At 42.2% G+C, this 23,362-nt stretch overlaps 1 protein-coding gene across 1 annotated transcript in view; it reads right to left on the reverse strand.

Moving 5' to 3' along the window:
- CORIN (corin, serine peptidase) overlaps positions 1–23,362 on the reverse strand; it is a 134,692-nt gene extending 111,330 nt beyond the window's left edge. Inside the window, exons 1-2 of the mRNA XM_074154492.1 lie at positions 23,041–23,362; positions 5,937–6,081 (exon numbers count right to left, since the gene is read on the reverse strand). Of these exons, the coding sequence (XP_074010593.1) occupies positions 5,937–6,081; positions 23,041–23,115 (220 nt within the window). The 5' untranslated portion in view covers positions 23,116–23,362. The remainder of the gene's footprint in view (positions 1–5,936; positions 6,082–23,040) is intronic.

Genomic DNA, 23,362 nt, shown 5'->3' on the forward strand with positions numbered 1-23,362 from the left:
TAAAGCTGCCTACCAAAGCATGTGTAATGGATGAGGCAGTTAGTTACACAGGGAATAAAATACTGATTCACTACTATAACTAGCCAGCATGTACCCACGGAGATTTCTTCTGCAGGGTCTGTCCCCGTGACTCTGCACTCTGAGGAAATGAGCAAGTCACTGATAACGTGGAAGTCCCACAACATACACCAAACCATTGCACATCATCTGAGCTGCAGTAATAGACTTTATCCTGCTCCTCCTGTGAAGACATTACCTTAAACTGCTTACCAGCTGCCCAAGGGGCCAAGAAGGACGTCAATTGTAAATTTTTTTTTTTTTTTTCAACTTAACAGGTGGCTTATGAAAATGATGGATCAGTTCCCAGATAAAACAGAACTCGAAGTAGATTTTGTGGAAGGCATCTTTTAAAGAAGCTGCAGAACAAAACTGGGCTCCTAAGGTCCTGTGCAGAAAGGAGACGTTTTCCCTTTCATCAACTTCTGGTTTTCAGGCAACAAGGTCTCAGCAAAAATATCAGCATCATACTAAATGGCTGGAGGGGAAAACAGTAGCTACCTTTTGTATTAACAATGATTGTTGCCTGAAAGTTCCCAGTTATAGTCACAAAACTGTGGTCTAATAAAAAAAAAAATCTTATCTGGTGTCTTTCTTGTTTTCCTGTCTCTTGAGCAAGATGTGTCATGTAACTAGAAATTTTTATTTATAAAGCTTTTCTTAACCTAAGAAATTAAATGTAACATACACATAATGACTCTATTGCAATTCAGAAACCAATCCTCTGTGCCTGTGTTAAACACTCACTTAGCACTAGCTAATGAATAAAGCTCTATGGGCTCCTTCAGAATCAATTATGCCGCACCAGAATCCTTGCTTCAACCACTGTGACCTTCTGTCCATTATTATTCTCTAGATCCCAAGAAAAATTCCCCGCTGACCTCAGTGATGTCTCACAGCAGACATTCTGACCTGGAGCTGTATTCACAGCATCTTTTTTTTCCCAACATACCAGGTGTATCAGGAAGGAAGGCTTGCTAGACTATATCAGTTCTTAGAAATGGGTGAAATACAGGCTGCTCTGGGATACACTCCTTTGGACATGCCCCATAATATCGCTGTGTTGGCAAGATCAAATTAAAGAATTGGCAAATCATTTAGCCAATGATTACCATCTTCCATCAGAAAACATCCCGGGACCTAATGGTTTATTTATATGCTAAACTCCTAAATTCAGATGCCTGTCTTATAGCAAATATTGCCATTGATTGACAATGGAATTATTAATATTTCATGTTGCTTTCACATTTATAACTTTTGGATCTTCATGCTGCTAGTCACTTTAGATTTTGAGGACACATCATATGCCTTGAGGCTCGAAATCATTTGGAGAATTACCAGCACCTCCAAATGATTCGGGGATCAAGTTCCTTTTACTCTGGGGTATAACTCCCTGCAACTTTAAATTCCTCCGCATGGCAAAAAGTTCTTTATGGGCCAGTACAGTTGGGTTTCTAAACTGATACAGGACTCTTAACATATGCATGTTACCTTATGAATGTGGAGGATTCAACAGCCACAAAGCTAAGCCTAGAAGTTTTACTATAATGTACTTTTCCCAATGTTTATTCTGTGAAGGAGACACAGCTCCTTCTGTGTTCTCAGAAGGGGAAGGGAAAAGAGAATACAGGTCTCCAGGTAATATAGTAGTAATGATCACTGTTCAACCACTGGCATGCAAGAACATCAGCAGGATCTCTCAGGGGGACAGAATCTTGCCACAGATTTCCCAAACAACACAATGGTTTCAGAACTGCCCAGGCTGGCTCATACTTACGGGTAATAAAGGATAATAAAAATGCAGCTACTAGAGTGAGATTTGTTTTTAAGGAGAGTAAGATGAAAATGCTAAAAACAACCCATCACACATAACACTTGTAATAATTCTCACCGAGAACCAAAATTAATCTCAGAATACATGTCAGAGCCAAAATATAAACACTGCATGCTGATAATGTAAGGACGGTGAGAGAACCAAAACCTCAATTATTTGCATATCCATAGTCCACAGTGCATTTTAGAGACTTTAATTCTAATCCTCATTCCCATCAGTGGTGACAAACTAACAGATTTTTAAAATACTATTTTGCAAAATGCATGAATGCCTAACATTGTGCATAGATAAAAGGGTATGCTGCTTGCCTGAAAGGCAGCCTTATCTGATGTGGTCCTGCAGTGTGATCACATGCCCAAAAATTACATCTGGACTTTAAAAGTCTGACATACATGAAACTATTCTTTCTGTGAATCACAAAACTTCTTCTGAATTCTACAGAAGACAATAGACAAAGCAGTAGTTGTAAATGGCTGTTAATGGGAGGTGGTAGAAGACCACACAAGTATGAACTGAGGATACTGGTGTGAAGGAATGGGACAACTACCATGGAACGAATTTATCCCTATAAAATAAATATAATTGATTTTCCTTTATGGAACTTTAATTATAAAGCATTTTGTTTTCCCAGATAAATAACTGGAATGGTAAGCAATTGTGATACAATAAAAAAAAAAAAAAATATAATCTAATTTGCTGTAACGCCCACCAGCCATGAAGGACTTTTTAAAAACAGTGTTTCAAGTGGTTTAGAATATTTCCTCTCTGCAAGGAAAAGAATGAAAATGCCAAAGGTTTTTCATTCTTACAAACATGCTAATTTTCACCTTTGTGATATTTGCATAATACTCATTACTTAAGGATTTTTTTTCTGTGTAAGCAAAATGGGACACAGACTACAGATTCCAACACAAGTTGAAAGTGATCTTACCCGTCTCCATTTTAAAGAAAGATTTAGCTGTTCAAACCATGGATTCAGTCATTGTTTGTTCTTCTAGAAAGTAATGAAATTTACTATACTATAATCCCCAGAAAAATATGGAACAGTCTTATTAGAAGGCTCTTGATGTCTAGAAGGGTCAGATGAAATGGCAATATATCATTAATTTTAGTCATGTATAATCTAGCCTTTTCTCACCCCTTCAAATTTATATTGCTGAGTTAGGTCTTCGTGGTCAAGGTCTTGCATGTTAGGTCATCAACAGTCCAAAGCAAGCACCATTACTAAGCCCTCCTGTCCTCTGATGTAACATAGGCAATCAACAAATTATTATGGTCACGGTCTAAAGGTTAGACTTCCTCCATAGGAACTGGTACTGCCTCTACTTCAATGAGTGAAACAACATTCATTCATTACAAAGTTTTCTTTTACTGGTTGACAACCATTCTATACTCCTGGTAAGAGACAGAAGAGGATGCAAAGCCAGAGTCTAAGTACTTAAGAGAAGTCAAAGCTAAACAATTCAGCTTGGTATTTTCTTCTGCGGACTGTAAAAGATCATCTTTAGTCAAAATAATGTGTATCTCTACTGAGAATTTGCTTTGTCCTTTCTTTGTATACAGTTCTAACAAAATAGATTTTTCAAGGGCTCTGCATTTTGAATACTTTGAGGGTAAGTAATTTTTAAAAGGTCGATTAATGAAATATTCTGAAAACAGGCCCCCGTGACACACCTCAAGTAGGATATTCTCTATTAGAACATAACTGCTCTACCTGTCTCCTTCCACCCATACCAACTTTTCAGTTTCTTCAACATCAGAGCTTGCAAACATGTATGGGCAACAAAGCAGATTTAAGAGAAGTGAATTGAAGTTCTAAGGTGCATGCACACTTTTTCATGTGTATATACCTCATTTAATTAAAACATATTACAGAAGGAAAAGAGTAATTACCTACAAAATTCCCACAAGAAACAAAATATTTTCTTGCAAAATATAAATGGCCTAATTTTCTGATTAGTTCGTTGCCAAAGTCAAATCAAAAAAGTTCATAAGGTTCTAATTGATATACTGGAGCTCACTATTTATGTTTTAAGCACCAGTGAAAGATACTAGAATGACAACCACAGAATTTAACTCACCCATTTTGTGAAAAAATGAGAACAAGATTTCCTATATATCGAATAATTTGTTATCCAGTCAAGACTATCAACTCATTTCTTACATTGTAAGGCATCATACCAATATTAGACTGTAACAGAATTCAATTATTATTAATCTGAAATTAATATGAGCTACTTTTCTGGATATAGTGCATTCTCAATAAATAGAACAGACTATATTATATTACATACACTTTAAAAATGCTCACAGAATCTGTTTATTTAATTCCAGTCATCAGATATATTTGTTTCTAGGCCATCAATGCACATGAAATGAAAACTTCTAACAGAGATAAGAATACTAAATTATAATCATGCTAATCAAAAGATGCTGAAGAGAGCTTTGCCAGTTTTAGATTTGGGTAATAATACCAAGCCTTATTCTTCACCCTACAACAATTACATTGACTTAAGAGGAGGTAGTCCTGATTTTTGCTACGTAAGCTGGATCAGAGCAGGTCCCATTTCCCCAGAGGATTTCATACATTTTAATGAGTGTTATGTCGAAACATGCCTCAGAGGAGGAGATTTGAGTAGAGATGACGTAAATACACCTGCTTTTTTATCTGCTTTCTCACCAAAGAACAAAAATCTAGGGCAGAGGATATGAAGGATACAAATGGAATGCTAAACGTAAGGAAAGTAAATTGAATGGCATCATATTTCCTAATTGCCAGACCTACTTGATCTTAATCCACTTCAGATTGTTCTTAGTTTAAAGATACATCCCAAGACTTACTTGTCAATCACAAAATTCACTAGCTTTGTGGGTTTTTTTACTTCCTTAACAAGCTAAATGAAAAAAACAGGCCTACAATGTCTTGGTGCAAATCCTTTACAGACTGAATTGAGAAAACAGATTTCAATTGTCTTGATTTTGACAGTGCTGAAGGTGCTATTGAGAAGTGTTTGGTTTCTCCCTGTGCTTGCTGTTTGATTGTATGATGTGTATTGAAATTGAGGGTTTAAAATAGGAACACAGATTTATATTTATACACCTCACACATTACCCCACCTGTTACAGATGTGCTTCTGAATTACTTAAAGAAGTTCAACTAAAAAATATTCTCATTAGCAAAAAAAAGTAGTAAAAATCCCAGAAACTGTTGGCACTTAAAGCAGAACAGATGATTTTTTACTTTTTTTTTTTCCCTGAGAAAGTAATGCTATAACCTAACATTACTGTCTTTCTCATGTTACAGTTGAAGCAATTTAATGATAAGATATGTCAGCTTCTCGAAAGGTAACAAAGGAAGGCTTTTTAAATGTTGGGGTTTTTTTTATAATAAATTATTATCTTTTAATTCTGTAACACTGAATTAGTTAACAGACTAAGCCTTTATGAAATCTAATATACCTGGCACCAAGTTTCCTCAAAAAATACTTGGGGTTCTTCATTGATGCATAATTCATATTCAGAAGAAATAAACATATTTTTTTGTAGTTAAACAGTAATATTTTGTAGGCTGTTCAGAAAGATTTGTGGCTATATATATATTTTTTTTTTTATATATTTGTATAGTTATATATTTATAATTAACTTTCACTTAAAAATAAAAATCAGATTTGCACATCAATGTGTGACATAAATATGCCATTCAAGTGATAGTGATTTAAAGTTCTAACATAAATATCTTTTTGTACTTGTAAAATGACTGCTGAAAGCCATCTACATACTACATGCTCAAGGTAGCGTGCTCCTTAAAAATCTGTTTTGAGAAATTCAGAAATGGTTTCCTCTTCAATGCCTTAAATTCATTCTAAATATATAAATCTAAATAGCATACTTATTTCTCTGCCACAAACCACAACATTAAGCCACAAGGGAGATTAGTTTGTTAGGTATATGTACTATGATATATCTTTAATTAGTATTTGAGAATGCATTCTCAATTTTAGTCTCCTGAATTCAAAATGTGTCCATTTACTCCATTAGCACTCACCTACAAAAGTAAGCAGGATCACCAACAAAAGGATAAGGGCACAGATGCACGGAATCAGAATTAGGAGCAAAAGTCGAAGGAACTTGGCAGAAGCCAGTTTCTGAGAGCAACCATCCCCCATATTATCCTCATCTGTTCCTAAGACCTGAAAAACAAAAAAGCACAGTTTTATCATTCTCGTGTAAACTAGTAACTCCTATGTTTTCAACAGCAGTCCTTCCCATTACACACAACAGCTATATGATTTCAATCATACAGCTTTTAGATTCTTAATGAGAAGTTGTATGTAAACTTTCTTTTTGGGAGAGCCTAGGGTAATCCATCTAATTTAGTTTAGTTCACCCAATAGACACAGAGTTACACCTTCATTGAAATTTCTAAATGTTTCTGAAGATGTAGAAGTTGGATAGGCATTTCATTTGAGAAAATGTAAAATAATAAATTTAAGCAATAAGGCTAAATACATCTTATTCTATAATTAGAAATAATCCATTACTAATTACTCAAGAGCTCCATGTTCTTAAGTTTCTTTTATTAAGGAATCAAGCAACTATTACAATCTTTGTTTTATGTGACAAGAGAAGTGACAAGGACCGTTCCACTGTTATGCACAGTAAAGCTGTTTCATTTTTTAAGTACTTTACAAAACCATAACATCACAGAATTCTGTGAAGTTTGCAATTAATATATTCTATTCTATAGATGGAATGTAGAGGATCAGAGAAAAATTATTTTTGTAATTCAGTTGAGCTGCACAAAGTACAAAAATTCAAACCTTTGCAAAAGCCTAAACGTATTTAATACATATATTTTTAAACATAATTCCATTAAGACTATGATCTCATACTGGAAAAATATACTTTTTAAACAGAAAGAAAAACAAAACTCCAAATTAATATTTAATAGCAAGATTGAAATTTGTTATGAAGTTAATACATCTTTCTTCAAAAAATAATTACAACTTTCCTTATGATAAGGTGAAATTGGATAATGGAATTATTAATTCCAAATAATGTCTTCCCAAAGGAAGACTAATAGTTTAACCTCTTTGTCAGGAAGATCAGTCACATTGAAGTTGGTCGTGACAGGACACAAGAGCATGAATGTGTGCATTACCCTGACAGCCCTCCCAAAGAACGTGAAGAGACTGAGGTCTACAACATATATATTATTAGTCTTGTAAATGCCAGTCTCTGTGGGTTATCCCTTTGATTGGCTCTGCTGGAAGCACCCTTCTGTGAAGAACAGGTTACCAGACTGATTGGCACAAATGGAAGTTGAACTATTTCTTAAGGAATTGCTGCACAGAGACTAGATTTATATCCCCCCCAACCTCACTGCCCAATTTACTGCCTTGACTGAGAAGACTGTAGGCATAAATGTGATTTAGAGCATCATTTTCCACTGTTCTGCAATGTCTCTTGTTCCAGCATGGCAGGACAATTTCTAAGGAAATTTGCCTTGCTGGTAATATTAGAATTATCATCTATTTCTGACACCCCTGGTTACCAGACACTGAAGACACTGTACAGACAGCAGAAACCAAACTGCATTTGTGCAGATGTATGTACCTGTTCTGATAGTGCTAAGCATCACATGTCATCTGACCTCCTTGAGACCTGTCCAGTGCAGTGTCCCAGAGGACTTTTTTTTGCTACTTCCACTGTTCAAAATAAAGACCAGATCACATTGAAAATGCATATGGTACCAGTATGGAGTGAGGTGCTAGCAGTATCTCAATTGATAACCTTCCTATTCCAGTGTTTTTGCCTCAACACTGTCCTCCTACTGGGCCTGGTCTAGCAACCAGGATGTAAGTTGATGGTCAGCTTAAAGACGGTGGAGTTATCTGAACATCTGAAACAGCCAGCTCAGGGTAAGAACAGTAAGAGTGGTTTTGAGTTAACTGGTTGTCAGAAGTGTTTTTCTTAATCAAAAGCTTATTCAGAAGTTGCAAATGCTGCAATCCAAGATTTCAGGATATCTCAGCTAAATTACTGCCCTTATCCGCAAGTAACACCTAAAATATCCAGGCATATCCAGATAAGGATTTTGGTGATTTTTAGGAACCTAAATCTAGGTGACATTTAGACAATCCCTACTTGACTATATAACCTCCTGCAGTCCACACTTGCCTACATTTTCATACTAAAGTCTTCAAAGTCTGCCTGAAGTTTTGCTTCTGGAACACTGGAACATAGCAGCTTAGCAGCTACTCATGGCAGGCTTCCCTGAATTCCATAACCCTGGTTCATACAGCCTGTATTAGGCCCCCTTGGGAGGTCTGAGCGCACAGGTAACAGGAATAACACAACTCTGTTATGAATACAGATCTCCCAAAACACAGCTGCTGTAACTACTTTTGAAAGCGCAGCCAAAAAAAAAAAAAAAAAAAAAGAAAAAGAGAGAAAAATGGCATAAAATTGCTCTTTCTAACAGTGCAGTGATTACAGTGCTCCTGCAGGAAATAGGGCTGTTGAGTTCAATTCCCTTTTCAGCCGGAAGCAGTTAAAAATTAGATCTGTTACTCAGTAGAGTATCACAGCCATCTGATCATAGACTCCTCCTGAATTAGAGCACACTATCCCTTGAAGTCACGATATTCTATAAAAAAACCCACAGTTCTGTTGGACCAGAAAATAGGGAGCAGGACCATCATTACACAGCCCAGTGATGAGGGCACTCGGGAGCTGACTCTTGAGTTTCTTCAAGACAAACAAACATAAGATCCAGCTCGTTTTCCTAAAGGAACAACTACCAATCAAGATGCGCTTCTTGGAAATCTCAGGCAAAAGTGCCCAGCTCTACCCAGCTTAATACAAGGTAAATGACTCCACAAAGAGTTTGTTTTAGGAATAAAAAAACATTGTTTTCTATAAACAACAAAATTGTATTATCAAATAATTGAGAAAACACACAGAAATAGTATTCATCACCTTTTTTCTTTTTTTTTGACTCTTCTTGTGAGAAGGAGGTGATATTGAATATTTTGGAGATCCATGAGATCTTAATCATCCCGAGCACAAATGTGTAACTGAGAGCAGTTACCACCACTGTTGTACAGATGCCTCAGAGTTAACCTTTGAGAAACATTAAATATGTGCCAATGAAAAGAGTGAGCTGCTTGTGTTCCTTCTGGGAGAATTTTTTCCTAAAGTGTGTTGGCACTGGGGAAGACAGCTACTTCAGGCAAACGATCATACTAAAGGAGAACCTCAAACATATTCTTTCTTGTCTACTCCCGAAAGCAATAATAAGCTTCAGTCTTTGCATTGATAACCTACTACCACAGATTTTTAAAGGGACTGTTGTATCCAAATTTGCTTTCAGTGACTACTCAAGAAAAGAATGTTGGATTGTGAAAGACGTGCTTCTCTTAAACACCATGAATTGCTAGTTTTGTACAAATATTTATATGCAACTAAACAGCATGTTCTATTTTTCCTTTCTACAGGAAAAGACCTCATGAAAAACATGAAACCTATTTAAAATCATCATCGGTGACTCAGCAAGCATAAACTTAATTTTGACAGTTTTCCAATTTTGCCAGTTTTCCATCGCTTGAACACCTACATGAGGTTTTTTTCATCAATTTCTGTGGTGAATATGAAATCAAACTAGAGATAGTGCTAATCATTCCTATCTCATCAATGAGAATTTAATAAAGTGTCCTATAGATAAGCATAAATGCATTCTACTTGTTTTTTATATATTCCCTGATACTGTTTCTCTTCCTCTTGCCACCAAATATTGCAATACACAAAGAATATATGCAGCAGTTTTAAGTGCTCTAGTATACCAATGGTATCTGCATAAACTTCAGAAGTACTCTGTCCTCTCAGTTCTAATGAACAACGGAATAGAGACATAAATAATGGAATCTTCAGAGAAAAAAATGGGCCTCTAGAAGAAAACAGGGGTGCTACTTACTTATTCACTTGGCTCACTTCAAGCTTCCAGATTAATGGCCAAGATAGAAAACAGTCTCCTTCAACTCTCCCTGTGGCCAATAGTTTCTCTGAATCATTCTCTAAGTCTGTAAGACTGAGGTACCTTGTAGATACACATTTATCTCCCTTTACAAGGGAAGGGCAAGAAGACTTAGAAGCAGAATCGTTGAGGGCAGACTGAAAGAAACCAACCCCTAAATGCTGAAGATTTTGGCATAAGACAGGTTTAGCACAGCACTGGACCAAAACATTCTCAGTACTTGTGGAATACTGGTGCAAGTTCCCTTCATACCACTGCTGTCAGAAAGCTTGATTCAAGAAAGATTTCTTTGAATTAAATACTGTGCGCGCTATAGTTAGAAGATGTCGGTGCTTGGTTTTTAAGGCAAGTCATTTGCTTTTAATGCAATCAGGTTTTGTGTTGAAGAAGAATAAAGCCAGAATACAGGATGCGTAAGAACATCAGATAATTTCTTCTGGCAGCTAAAAAATTCTGTCCCTAATGAAATGCCATTAACCACCGCTTACCTGAGTGCCATTCTTTCAGTAATGACTGTAATAAAGGAAATACACCATGAAGTAAGTCTGAGTTAATTTCAGTGCAGACTTTTTAAAAAAACCTAGGCTTATCTAGGACTTCTGGATCAGACTGCTGACAGTGGATTTTCTGAAACCACAGAGGCAGAAAAAAAAGTAAGATGGAAAAAAATACTGTCCCGTCTGACTAAAAATTCATTGGACCAAAATTCAGAGCTTATCTTCTGCGAGATGTGGGGAGAATTTGATCTCATGGGTGTCATTTCAATAACATGCTTGTCATATTAAAGCACAGAAATGGCAAATTACATTAAGATTTACGGGTGAAAACCCTATGGTAGCATGCAATTTTCCTTTTAGACAGCAGAAGTATCTAAACTACTAGTCTATAAAACAGCCTGAATCATGGTATAAGCACTTGACAAAAATATCTCCTGCTGTTGTCACCACAAACCTAACAGATGTTCTCCCAATAAAGAAATACCATTAGGGCTAACAGCCTACCATCAGAACCTTCTGTGCATGATGGGTCTCTACAAATGTAGAAGACAACTGTTGGATCAGAAGCATCAAAATATCTTGAGCAAGCCATACACCAAAGTACTATGTAGTGTTTATGCCAGAAAGAAGTGGAAAGGCAGCAAGTACTACCATGAAATGCAGAAAGACTGTCATTAGGGGGCAGTAAACAGGTGGCCTTGTAGAAGTCCACATAATTCCATTGAGGAATCTGCTATTCAGCCAAGCAATATTCACGTATAGAAAAAATGTCAGATTATGAAAACCATCTGTAGTTCTTTCCATACCCTTGATATTGTTCCTCTTCTAATGTTGAAGCAGGGCTCTACTGTCAGCTCCTGTGATTTTATCAACTCTCATGATGCTGGTGTTAAGACCACGACATCTAGATATTTGATACACAAGGACTATACCATCCATTGCAGCTTTCCTTTCCATGTAAGGGAAGATGGTTCCCAGTTCTCATGGCTACAGAGAAAAAACTGAACATGTGAAGTACCAATGCTTAAACACACAGCAGCATATATAAAGAAATTTAAACGCACTCATTCTTACAGCTTCTTTTGACTGACTCACAATATTCAGACGCCTGGAAGTGAGTAAGGGAAGCTGCAAATGTTCTACATTTTTTCTCAGTTCTGTCCTGTTCACATGAAAATCTGGGAGTCAGCAATGCACTTCTATTTGACTATCATCCAAAAAATATTAACACCATGCTTTAATAGTCACTGTAAAAAGCAGGAAGTGTAAGATTAAATCCTTCAAAGGTACAGGCAAAGTCACACGCTAAAAACAGGGACAGGCAAAAAGTCACCAGGAACAAGGTTTTGCATAATCTTTCATTTTCAGTGTTAGAGGATTCAGAGAGCCAAACTGAAATGGACCAACTGACAAATGAACATTAAGGCAGCATAAGAAATTGGGTACTAAGCAGCTTTTGTCTGTAAATACAAGTAATACTCAAATTCCAGTGTACACAAATTTAAGAACAAAAGTGCCATAGTTATTCTGAAATGAAATAGTGCAATTCAGGGGGGAAAAAAACCTTTTCATACAGCAAGGCAGCAAAAAACCCAACAATTTTCATACAGAAAGGCAGCAAACATGAGAAGCATGTTATTATCACGTGAATTGTTATTTGCACAATGAAATGTGCTACTTTTCCTGATAGTTAAAGTTCACTGTAATTCTGTAACTTCTGCCAGGGAATTCCGTATCCTCAGACTAATTACAAATTGCTGACATAATTCATTCAAAGTTCATATTCATGACCAGATCTCCTTTCCCATCCATGAAATAAAATACCCTGATTTACCCCTATTTTAACCACTGAAATACAAACATATTGAGTCATCATGCCAATCTGAAATACACAGTATCCCAGTAAGGGAGATGTCATATAAAGCTGGGCACACCTTTCCAAAAGAAGTATTTGGTTGGTGCTAGATGCCACGTTCAGCCAGATTCTTCTGGCTGAAGCAGAAACCTGAAACTCCTTTAAACTTCCCAACTTAAATTTTTACTTAAAGTAAGTAAACTGTGTCAGTCTTTGATTCCATGTATCTGGTGTGATACTAATAATGCTCTCCACCTCATTTAAAATGAGAATTAGCCACACCATTTAGCCATCGTACAGGTCAGTACTGATCACTCTTCAAAATTTGAATTGGAAGAGAGGGGAAAAAAATATATTTACCACTATTAGAGAACAGTAGTATCTGTTCTCTAGCAGTATGTTTTCATTTCTTCCTTTTTCAAAAGAAGTGCTGCTGGATAATGATTCCACTTTGGCATAAATGTTAATTGTTTAGATACTTCCTTATGTATCAAACATATTTACAATTATTTATAATTTCACTGATGTAAATTTGCAACTACAACAATAAACGTTTCCCATATTTACAATGGAACTTTGTTGAATCTTCAAGAACATTCAGATTAAGAAATAGTTCAGCTGATGGCAAACTTGCTACAATTCTAAGCTCTTTTTTATTACTAACAGCTGGTGGCAAAGATGTGTGTGTTGCCATGTCTCATAAACTGGGCAAGATTTAGTAAACATATGGAAGATATCAAAGACTGAAGTGTCTATGGAAGTGTCTATGGAAGACATTAATTTTACAAACTAGACTATGGTTAGCATTATCTGATATTTCTCAATACCAGAACATGAACATCCATTCAGCCCACCTCAGCAGGCAGTGGGAAAGTGTTTGGGGGAAATTAATCTTTAATGAATGCAGAATTTATGCTTTGGGGGTTATTAGTTTTCTTTAAGCTTCTAGGGCTTGCAAAAATTACTCATGAAAGTTTCAACAGTGCCATGCTGTTTTTCTGAACACACCCAGAGACTGCTCTAATGCCTTCCCGACTACCCAGATGTTCACTGCATTGAGGTCTGCTAAGCAAGCAGAGCAGCGATGGCAAGTCCCTGGCTATATGTTGCTGAGAATCACAATTCAACAGGCAGGGGAGTAACACAGTACTCGCCTCAGGCTCCTGCTTTGCTAGGAATTCAGTAAGCAGATGCCTGCACAAGAGCCATTAGCACCAGAAAGCAAAATTGGAAACCATAAAAAAACTAACTAAATAAAAAAAAAAAATCTGTGTGTCCCAATTTGTGACAATAAAAAGGTTTTGAAAAAAAAAAAAAAAAAAAAAACCAAACATTTTGAGGGGGTCAAGGGATAAAGTTAGAGGAAAACCTCCTGTTAAAAAGCAGCTTTCAATCCTGGAAAACTAGAAGGGACAAAAAGAAATCCTGTCTGCCCTGTGGCTCCCATGTGCATCAATGACCACCTGTGTAGAAATCCCACTAGAAACCCCATCCGACACAAGGCACCTAGACCTCATAATTGGACATGCCTTTTTTTTGCCATTAATGCCTGATCAGTAGGCTTAGCCTTCTGAACTGGAAGGTGACTGTTACGTTATATATGTGCCATGCGCATTGCTGATTATACAATTACTTAACCTATTTAAACTCAGAAGCTTTCAATGACATGAATGGGATGCTAAACTGGAATGCAAGCTAAACAAATGGCAGGAATCTTCTTAGAAGCATTTGTCTCCTCACGCTTCACGCATTTCTTATTCATTTTTCTCTAAAATGTATAGGTTATGCTTACACTATAAACATCTGCCTAGAAGAAATTAAAATTTTGGATTTGAATGTGTAATGTTAACTTTACATGACTGACTTTTTTTCTGAACTGTAAATAAAAAGATACTAACCCTTGGACCAAGGATAAGAGCAGCAGCAGTATTAATGAAAGGAAAGGACCGGGTTTACAGTCAAAGAAAAGCTTCATCTGTTCAGCATAGCTGGCTATTTGTCCTCTTCCCAAAGATGAAAATGGACTTACACAATGTCTCAAAGTTATGAAACAATGAGCTAATTCAGAAAACTCAAGATTAAGTGGGTTAACAAGGCACATTGGTGTACATGTTTGACTATGACTTCCATGTAGTATCAAAAGTTTATGGAACACATAAGGATTTGTAGTACAAACACTTCCATCTAAGTCACTGAAACAATAACAATCTGGTGAATTATTTTGTCAAATAAGAAAAATCCTACTGTATTTATCGCTAGGACTATTCAATTTAATTGTCATCCCTAGAACAGATGCCAGCTTTCCTCCCATTCACATTTTCTTTGGGAATCTCCAAGAATCACATAATAATCCTCTCTACGATGAGGAAAAAACAAATGGAAGCCATCTGGGTTTTTAGCCCTTCCAGACCACTATCAACACTATTCCATATACTCTCACTTTATAGGGAAAAGGAGAATTGTTAATAATGTCTAAACACATTCAGTCGTCATTTCAGACTTAAACTTACATTTAAACTTACATCTTTAAAATGGCTGAGCAGCTTTAAAATCAAAGCTTAAATAAGGCATTTGCTACTCAATTCTTTTGTTACGTGGTTGCTAGAAATCAAAAAAAAAAAGCAAGAAAAAAAAAAATAGTTACTTACTCTACAGCTCCTGATACTCTTTCAGATATATTATCCATTTGGGCAATATTTGTACATGCACAGAACCAGCATCCTTCAAACAAGAAGCTCTCAGCAATGTCTGTGCCTCAACACCGTTCAATGGCAAAAACGCACAGGCAGTTAAGGCAAGGTGGACTCAGCCATCTGTGTTTCTTTCTGAAGATGCGAAAATGCAGGGGGTTGGGGAAAGCCTGACAACTGTAGCATATCCTGCTTCTATACTCTCCAGGTCCCACTGGTTCTGGGACAACTTTAACATAGGCAAAATAATCCACCCAGAAAAAGATTTGACATTGAAATAAGAGCAATACAAGAAATCTCCGTGTCGCACTACTGGCCCACGGAAGTCCAGAGCAGACATTACTGTAAATTACAAATATAAACTACATTATTACATGAATGCAAAGCTGCAGGTCTGAGACACCTGGGATGGAAAGCTCCTCAGTGCTACCAGTGGCTTTATTTCCAAGAGAATGCACTGATTGCTTTCTGAAATCTAATGAGATGAAATCACATAAGTGATTTCTTACTGCTTCATTCAGAGGCACCAAGGGGGAAAAAATGAGTCTCCTTTCCTAGGAAATGCTTCCTGAGTCTGAGATGCTCTCAAGTAACTTTCAGTAATATTGGAGTGACAGTATAGGCTATTTTGAAACTAGGAGATGTTTGAGGTGATGAGCAACGGCAATTGCTCTGGGCAATTACTATTATTGTTAAATCACTGTTAAATTACATCTCTCTCTGGTATCAAACAGATTAGACATGGAAGACTCTAGCACAATAGTTTTTAAAACACTGGATTCTGTATATGGCAGAAGTGAGTGTTACAGGTTTGAGGAAGAGAAGAGGGAAAGACGGACGTTGACCATCACTGATCAGCCAGTCCCAAAGTACAAGCACCATTCACGGAGCATTGACCTTGAACTACAAAACCTGAATTGGAATAAATGCAGTCTGATGCCGTCCCAAAGAAGGAAACTCATGTCTACATTCACTTCCTTTCCCCTAAGGGCTGGGTGAAGATGACTTAAAAGTTCGATATAGAAAAAGTTCTTTTGCAAGAAAAGTGAGCCTTGGAATTCAGGAAGAGCAGTAGCTTACAGGAGGACCTGCAATGATGCAACCTGACAGGCAGCTTTGCCATGGGTTTACAGGAGCTGTCCCTCGTGGACTAGTCTATTGGGAAAAGTTTTTTAAAACTGCGTCATTTTCTGTGTCCTCTCTAAAAAAAAAAAAAAAAAAAAAAAATTCATTGATTTAGCACATATGCAAAAACTGAGGTCCCACAGAATGCATATTGCTGTGGGAAACATGCTTTGCAGCAAGGGACAGGTCTTGAGCCATCAAAGCATAAACTTCACCATTCCAAAGCAGCTCTGGCAGCATCTGATTTTCAGCCTCTTTTCACTTTCTACAGGGCAACACACTAAAAAATACCTTATGCTGGCAATAACACTAACAAAAATAGAGAATTATAAACTGTGTGGCACCCAAAGAAGCAGGTGCTGCAGGGGTTCCACTCTAATGACAAAGATGGTGAAAAGGAACCAAAGGATGGCTGGGTTCGTTTCATCCCTTCATGATTTGGGGATCAGGGAAGAGGGACAGGTGAGCAAGCAATCACAAAGGTAACAATGCTACTTTGGTCAGTTGCGAGCAAACATACTTTCCCAAGCTGATGCTATGATGAGGTGGCCACCACTTCTAGAGAATTCTGCCCCTGATTACATGCACATCTGTACTCGGTGTAGGTGACAAGTTGCTGGCAGTCAGGGGACTTGCAGGGGTGGCCTCCATGAGAAGAAGCCAGAAGCCGTCCCCTGCTGGACACAGCTAGTTCCAGCTGGCTCCACAACATATGACACAGCTGAGCCCATCAACCAAGTTGGTGATGCCTCTGTGAAAACATATTTAAGAAAGGTCAAAAAACACCACATGGGCAGAAGAAGTGGAAAAAGAGTGAGAAATAGCACTGTAAACACCAAGGTCAGAGGAGAAGTAGGTGCTCCATCGCAGAGCAAGTATTCCCAAACAGACTGCGGCCCATGGAGGATCCACACCAGAGCAGAGGAAGAGTGAGAAGGAAGGAGCAGCAGAGAAGAACCACAGTCCTCCCCTGCACCGCTGGTTGCCTCACTGAAGGGACGGAGTGCCACCTGCAGCGATAACAACGCGAGAGAAGAGGAGTCTAGAGTGAAGCTGAGCTTGGGAATGGGGCAGGAGAGGTGTTTTACACAAGTGTTTTAATGCTTGCTTCTTTTTTTGGTTTTGTTTCACAATACCTGAATCAGTAATTAAATATTTATATTAATCAGTAAAAAACTCATTTCTTCCAGTCATAGAATCATAGAATGGTTTGGGTTGGAAGTGACCTGAAAGACCATCGAGTTCCAACCCCCTGCCATGGGCAGGGACACCTCCCCACTACACCAGGTTGCTCAAAGCCCCATCCAGCCTGGCCTTGAACACCTCCAGGGATGGGGCATCCACAACTTCCCTGGGCAACCTGTTCCAGTCTCTCAACACCCTCATAACGAAAAATTTCTACCTGCTATCTAATCTAAATCTACCTTCTTCCAGTTTGAAGCCATGGCGCCTCATTCTATCACTACATGCCCTTGTAAAAAAGCCCCTCCCCAGCTTTCTTGTAGGCCCCCTTCAGGTTACTGCAAGGCCATTATAAGGTCTCCCCAGAGCCTTCTCTTCTCCAGGCTGAACAACCCCAACTCTCTCAGCCTGTCCTCACAGCAGAAGTGTTCCAGCCCTCTGAGCATCTTCGTGGCCCTCCTCTGGACCCGTTCCAACAGGTCCATGTCCTTATGTTGAAAGCTCCAGAGCTGGACACAGTACTCCAGGTGGGGTCCCACCAGAGCAGAGTAGAGAGACAGAATCACCTCCCTCACCCTGCTGGCCACACTTCTTTTCATGCAGCCCAGAACACGGTTGGCTTTCTGGGCTGCAAGCGCACATTGTCGGCTCATGTTGAGCTTCTCATCCGCCAAGTCCTTCTCCTCAGGGGTGCTCACTCAACTCCTCAGTTGAGTCTGCTTTGCCCACAACAGTAACTGGCTAGCAGTCTCCCAGCCTTTTATCTTGATCCATGAGCTTTCTCACTCTCATTCCTCCTGTTTTCCCCCCCATCCTGCAGGCCAGAGGAGGGTGAGCAAGCCTCCCCACCACCACACCCAGAGAAGGCCCTGCTCCAGTGGGAGCCGAGCTGCAACATGGAGGCACCAGAAGGAGAAGACGTGGCAGCAATCAGACAATGCTTTCTGGTATCTCTCACTGGCTTTAACCTTCAGAGACTCAGATTTCACAGGTAAAACAATCAGAAACAGCAGCATATGTATAAATAAATAATTACAAGCATCACCTTATAGTGGCTTGAAACTGCAGCTGAGAAGAATCTATCCCTTCAGGGGAACAGTCTTCTGCACGAGGCAGGCACAGGATGTAATCTAATTCAGACCTCAGAGGTAGAAAGATTCCCATCTCTTTTTGGAACAGCAAGCTCCTGCTTGATTGTTGTCTCATTATTATTTTTACATTTAGGATATTAAACCATTATCCCTATTTCGTGTTTGCTGATTAGAAAGACAGGCCGAAATTAGAAACACTACTTGGAAGGGAACTACCTGTTCCAAGCAGAATAGCAGAAATGAATTATGTTTCCATCTGACAGTTAAAAAAGGAGAAGAGCAGTCACCATTAGGGTATTAAAGCGCACGTCGATTTGGATGCGGGGAGGGAAGTGCCGTACGCCATGCAGACCTGAGGCGGCACAGGCCTGGGCGGCAGGAGCTCTTCACGGCAGGGGGGCCATTAGCGTGAGGGGAGCCCTTTGCCCCAAAGGAGCTGTTAGCGTGAGGGGAGCCATCGGCGTGACAGGGAGTGGTCACCACCTGGGAGCTGTGAGCGTGAGGGGAGCCATAATCGTGAGGGGACTCCTCAGCTTGAGGGGAGCCCTTCGCACCAAAGGAGCCGTTAGCCTGAGGGGAGCCATCGGCGTGAGAGGGGGTGGCCAGCGCCAAGGGAGCCGCGAGCGTGAGGGGAGCCTTTCGCGCCGAAGGAGCCGTTAGCGTGAGGGGAGCCCTTCGCGTGAGGACAGCGGTCAGCGTGAGGGAGCCCTCCGCGCCAAAGGAGCCGTCAGTGCCAGGGCCGGTGGGGCACCGAGAGCCACCGGGCCCCGGCGCTAGGACCTGCCGGCGGGGCTCCCCGGCTGCTCTATTTTTACTACGGTATTTTTTGCATTCAGACTTTCCACTGCAGGCGGCCCCGGGTCAGGGGATCCGCGCTGCCGGGGGAATCTGACAGGTCAGTCCAGCAAGAGTTATTTATAGAGGAGCGGAGGACAGACGGAAGGGATGCGACCGGCATCATATTCTTCTGTCGCGGGGTTGCGGGCTGGGAGAGGCGCCCATGAACGAGTTCCCCCCTCCGCCGCCTCCCTCAGGACAGGCGGGCAAGGCGGCTGTGGCGGGGAAACCCCCAGCGCCGCGGCACGCCAGCCCGCCCCGCCGCCGCTCACCGCCTGGGGAGAGGGGGCAGCCCGGGCCGGCAGGAGGACACGGAGGCTGCGACCTGAGCCAGAGAGGCAAGCCACCTAGGCAAGGCCCCGGCGCTCTTCCTTCCCTCTTTTCCCCCCCATTTTTCCTCTCGGGAAGTGAGGACCCACCTCACACACGTTATTAACTGCTTCAGTTACAGATACCAGCAAGGGGAGGGAGACTCTTACACCCTGGCACCCAGACTGAGGCTGAGCACAGTTCAAGACAAAACCACACCTCCTCACGTGAAAAAAATTGACTGCGAAGGATCACTAGAATTGAAAATACAGAGGCAACGAGGGTAGTCAAGCTGGAGCCTGTCTGGCCACTGTCTTCAGAGGTTGTTCTGTGCGTGAAGACCTTTTCAAGGAGGATTTAAGCTTTTCTTGTCCTACTGTGACAACCCGTCACTTCACCAAGGGATATCATCCACCGGTCTCCCCTGGCATTGGAGAGCTGTACTTACCCAGCCTGCCAGTTATGAGGTCCATTTCTTTTCAGTAGGGAAAGAAACTGGGACAGGATAGAAACATCAGTATTTCAAACTGTAATCAGACTTCCTCCCTCAAGCCCTGCTGCTCAGCTGCTTCATCCTGAAGGCATTTAAAAATCAGGAGGTGGCTGGCCGCCACATTTGGCAGGGCCTGGGCTACATGTGCAAGTCTAGAACTGCCCAGCTGCAAGTGGGCTGACACCCACCCCTGCCAAACCCTGGCTGGCATTCAGAAACAAGGCATTCATCTGGCCTTGTAAACAGCGCTTGCCGAGGATACCTGACATGCTGACAGGATTCAGGTCTTCCCACACGGTGTAGCAGTAGCCACCATCTTTTAAAGCCTGGCCACACCAGGAGACAGTGCCATCATGTGTAACTGCCTCACAGCGCATGCTGCTCAGTCTGAAAGCAGATGAACTGGTATCCACAGCCTCCTGGTCCAGGTGAGGACCAGCTCACATCTCTTAAGGAAGTGCCTGTAGTGCTGATATCGTGCCTGCTGTATTGAGATGGCCTGAATCTGCTGGGTCTCAGTGTGGCAAAGACTCACAGAGCCCGAACAGCCACACCAATGGAAGCGCTGTCGTCCCGCTTGTGTACAAAGGGCTTGTTTGGAGGGCATTTTTCGGTTAGACCAGTTGAGAAGAGGTGAGAGCAGAAGCCACTGGGTTTCTCCGCTGGGTGTACCCTTCCCAACATTCCCTTGCCTGTTCCACTTTCTCCTGGAAGGACCGTTTCCCTACTGGTAAATAGGATTTCTGTCTGGGTGCTTTTCCACCTTGGCCTCTGCACACGCTCTTTGCTTGGCCATGCAAGTAATGACAAGAAACGATGTCTCTGGCAATACATGGACCTAATATAACAGCAGGACAGTCATGTTCCTCGAGGGAGCCGAGTGCTAAGACCTAAAAATGCATACCAGCTTAGGAAAAAAATAAAAACACCAAAAAAAACCCCTCCTACCTTCAAGTAAGCCTGCATTTTTAAATAATTACTGGCACTGTTAACAGTCCTGGCGTTTCATTTGTATCTGCAGACATCATCTAATACACAGTTAACAGCTAAACAATAACACAGATATATTAAATTGCTGTGTGCACACTGCACTTTTTATAAAGCACCTTTAATCATGACACATTTCAAACCATCTTACACTTTCCGTTTACTGCACACCCAAGTTATCTACCACAGGCACACAGTCGAACACCAGCAAAGATCCCTGCAGAAGAAGCGAATGCTTCCTTCAGTATTTTATAGTCCCAGCTCCAAAAGACTAAGGAAAAACAATGTTTTGCCCTGATGGTCCCATCAGGGATACTAACAAAGCACAAGCAGATTCCTCTCATCAGGGCAAGTGAGCGCTGCTGCCTGGGTCACCACCCCAAGAGCCTCCTCAGGAAAATGAGTACAGCTGGCTTAAAAACTGCCTGCTGGGTGACCATTATGTGTGAGTTTGAAGGTCTGGGCTTCCGCACTGACAGAAAAACCCGGCTGTTGGGGTACCCCATAAGTGGCTGGTGGAAGAGGGAAGAAAAGTCACAAGCATTTCCTTTCTACGGGAGGACTGGACATTGTTCGGGGTTCCCCTGTCCCCTGGAGGAGCCCCCAGCTTCCTGCAGAACCTTGATGTCCAAAACACTCAGGAGATGTCACCAGCCTTCCCAGGGACACATAAGCAGAGGGGTTCTGCAATTCCTTTAGAGTTGTTTGGGTTACCTCAGTGATATATTAATCCAGCATCATGTCGCAGTACCTGAGAAGCTTGTAACGGAGATCTCCAACTCCATTACAAAAACAAAATTACAGAATTACAATTTAGTCCTGCTGCCTGGTCCACCTTTTAGGAACACAGGAAGGGTGAAAGTGACCATATGGAAAAATCCATTCCCGTATTTTTACTGCTGAAAGCTAAACCTTCCCAAGAGACCCCGTGAATGCATTAAAAGCTCCAGATATTTGATTTCACTTAAGAGTTTCACCATCTCAGCCAGACTGCTAATAATTTAAAATAAAGGTTAATTAATTAATCGTCTGCCATGAAACGCGTCCAAGGATTCTGCATTTTAAATCAAGAGGAGCGGCGACGCTCCCAAAATACAGTGCCGTGTCTGCAAACTTGTGAAACCCGCTGCCGGGCCGGGCCGGTGGCGCCGGGGACCGCTGCGACAGCGCGGGGACCGCTGTGACATCGCGGGACGCTCCGCCGCCCTCTCCAGGTGCTACAGCGCCAGGCTCAGCGCTCCGGCGGGCGGGGAGAGGAGCCCGCCCTCCCGGCACCGCACCGCCACCGGCAGCGCTGCCCCCCGCTCCCTCCGCCCGAACCCGGGCTGCATCCCAGGCGAGGCAGCTACCGCGCCGGGGACGAGGCGGCGGTGCGGCGGCTCCCCGGTAGCCCGACCGCCGGTGGAACCGCCACGGCCGTCCTGCCGGAGGTCAAACCCAAACTCTGCTTTTGCAAATCCCGGCCGGACCTGTTGCCGTCGGGCTCGGCGCAACTCCTCCTCCCCGCTCCTTCCAGCGCCAGAGCAAGGAACAGGCACACCGGTACCGATGATCTTCGCCGCTGACTTTGCGAGAGAACAGGGGAGAGGGCGCCGCTAAGCTCCTGGTGAAACGCTAACGCCGACCGGTTGTTAACTGCGACTCACCTACATCCCGCGCCCCCGAGCTCGGCCATCCCCGCGCAAGTTCCGCCACGGGAGCGCCCTGGGACGGGCAGGTTGGGCGCCGGCGGTCACTCGCCCCCCCCGGCCTCCCCCTATCGCGGCACCGTCCCTGCCTACGAGCCACGGGTCCGCTCTCGCTAGGGCAGATGGCGGGGCTCGCCCCTTCTCCGCTTGCCCCAGCAACCTGCCCCTCGGCCCCGCGGCGGCAGCGCAGGGGGATGCAGCGCAGGGAGATTCTCCGCCGGACCGGCGGCCGCGCTCCCCTTCTCCCGTCCGGCACCGGGGGGTCGCCGAGCGGCGGAGGCAGCCACCCTCGCAAGGCTCGGACCCCGTGGCCCCCAGGCGGCCCCACCGCGGAGGGGAGCTCCCTCGGGCTCGCCTTACCCTGTTAGCGGAGAGGACCTGCCGGTAGCGCTCCTCCTCCGCAGGCAGGGCAGGGAACTGTTGCATGGAAAGCATGCTCTGGCTGTTGCTGAGCCCTCTCCACTTCGGCCGCCCCCAACACCCTTCTCTACCTCGGTCTCCGAGGAGCCGCGGCCGCCCGCCTCCCGCACACACACGCACTTGCGGGGCCGGGGGGGCTCCGCATTTTGTCTGCTCGGCAGACTCCCCCTCCCCCCTCCTCCACCCAATAATAATAAACCTCGGCGAGAAAGCCGCCACATCCCCACCCCTTTTGCACACAAGGCTCTACCCCTTGGGGATC

The sequence above is a fragment of the Numenius arquata genome, chromosome 10 (genome assembly GCF_964106895.1).
Source record: "Numenius arquata chromosome 10, bNumArq3.hap1.1, whole genome shotgun sequence".
Taxonomy (NCBI): Eukaryota; Metazoa; Chordata; class Aves; order Charadriiformes; family Scolopacidae; genus Numenius; species Numenius arquata.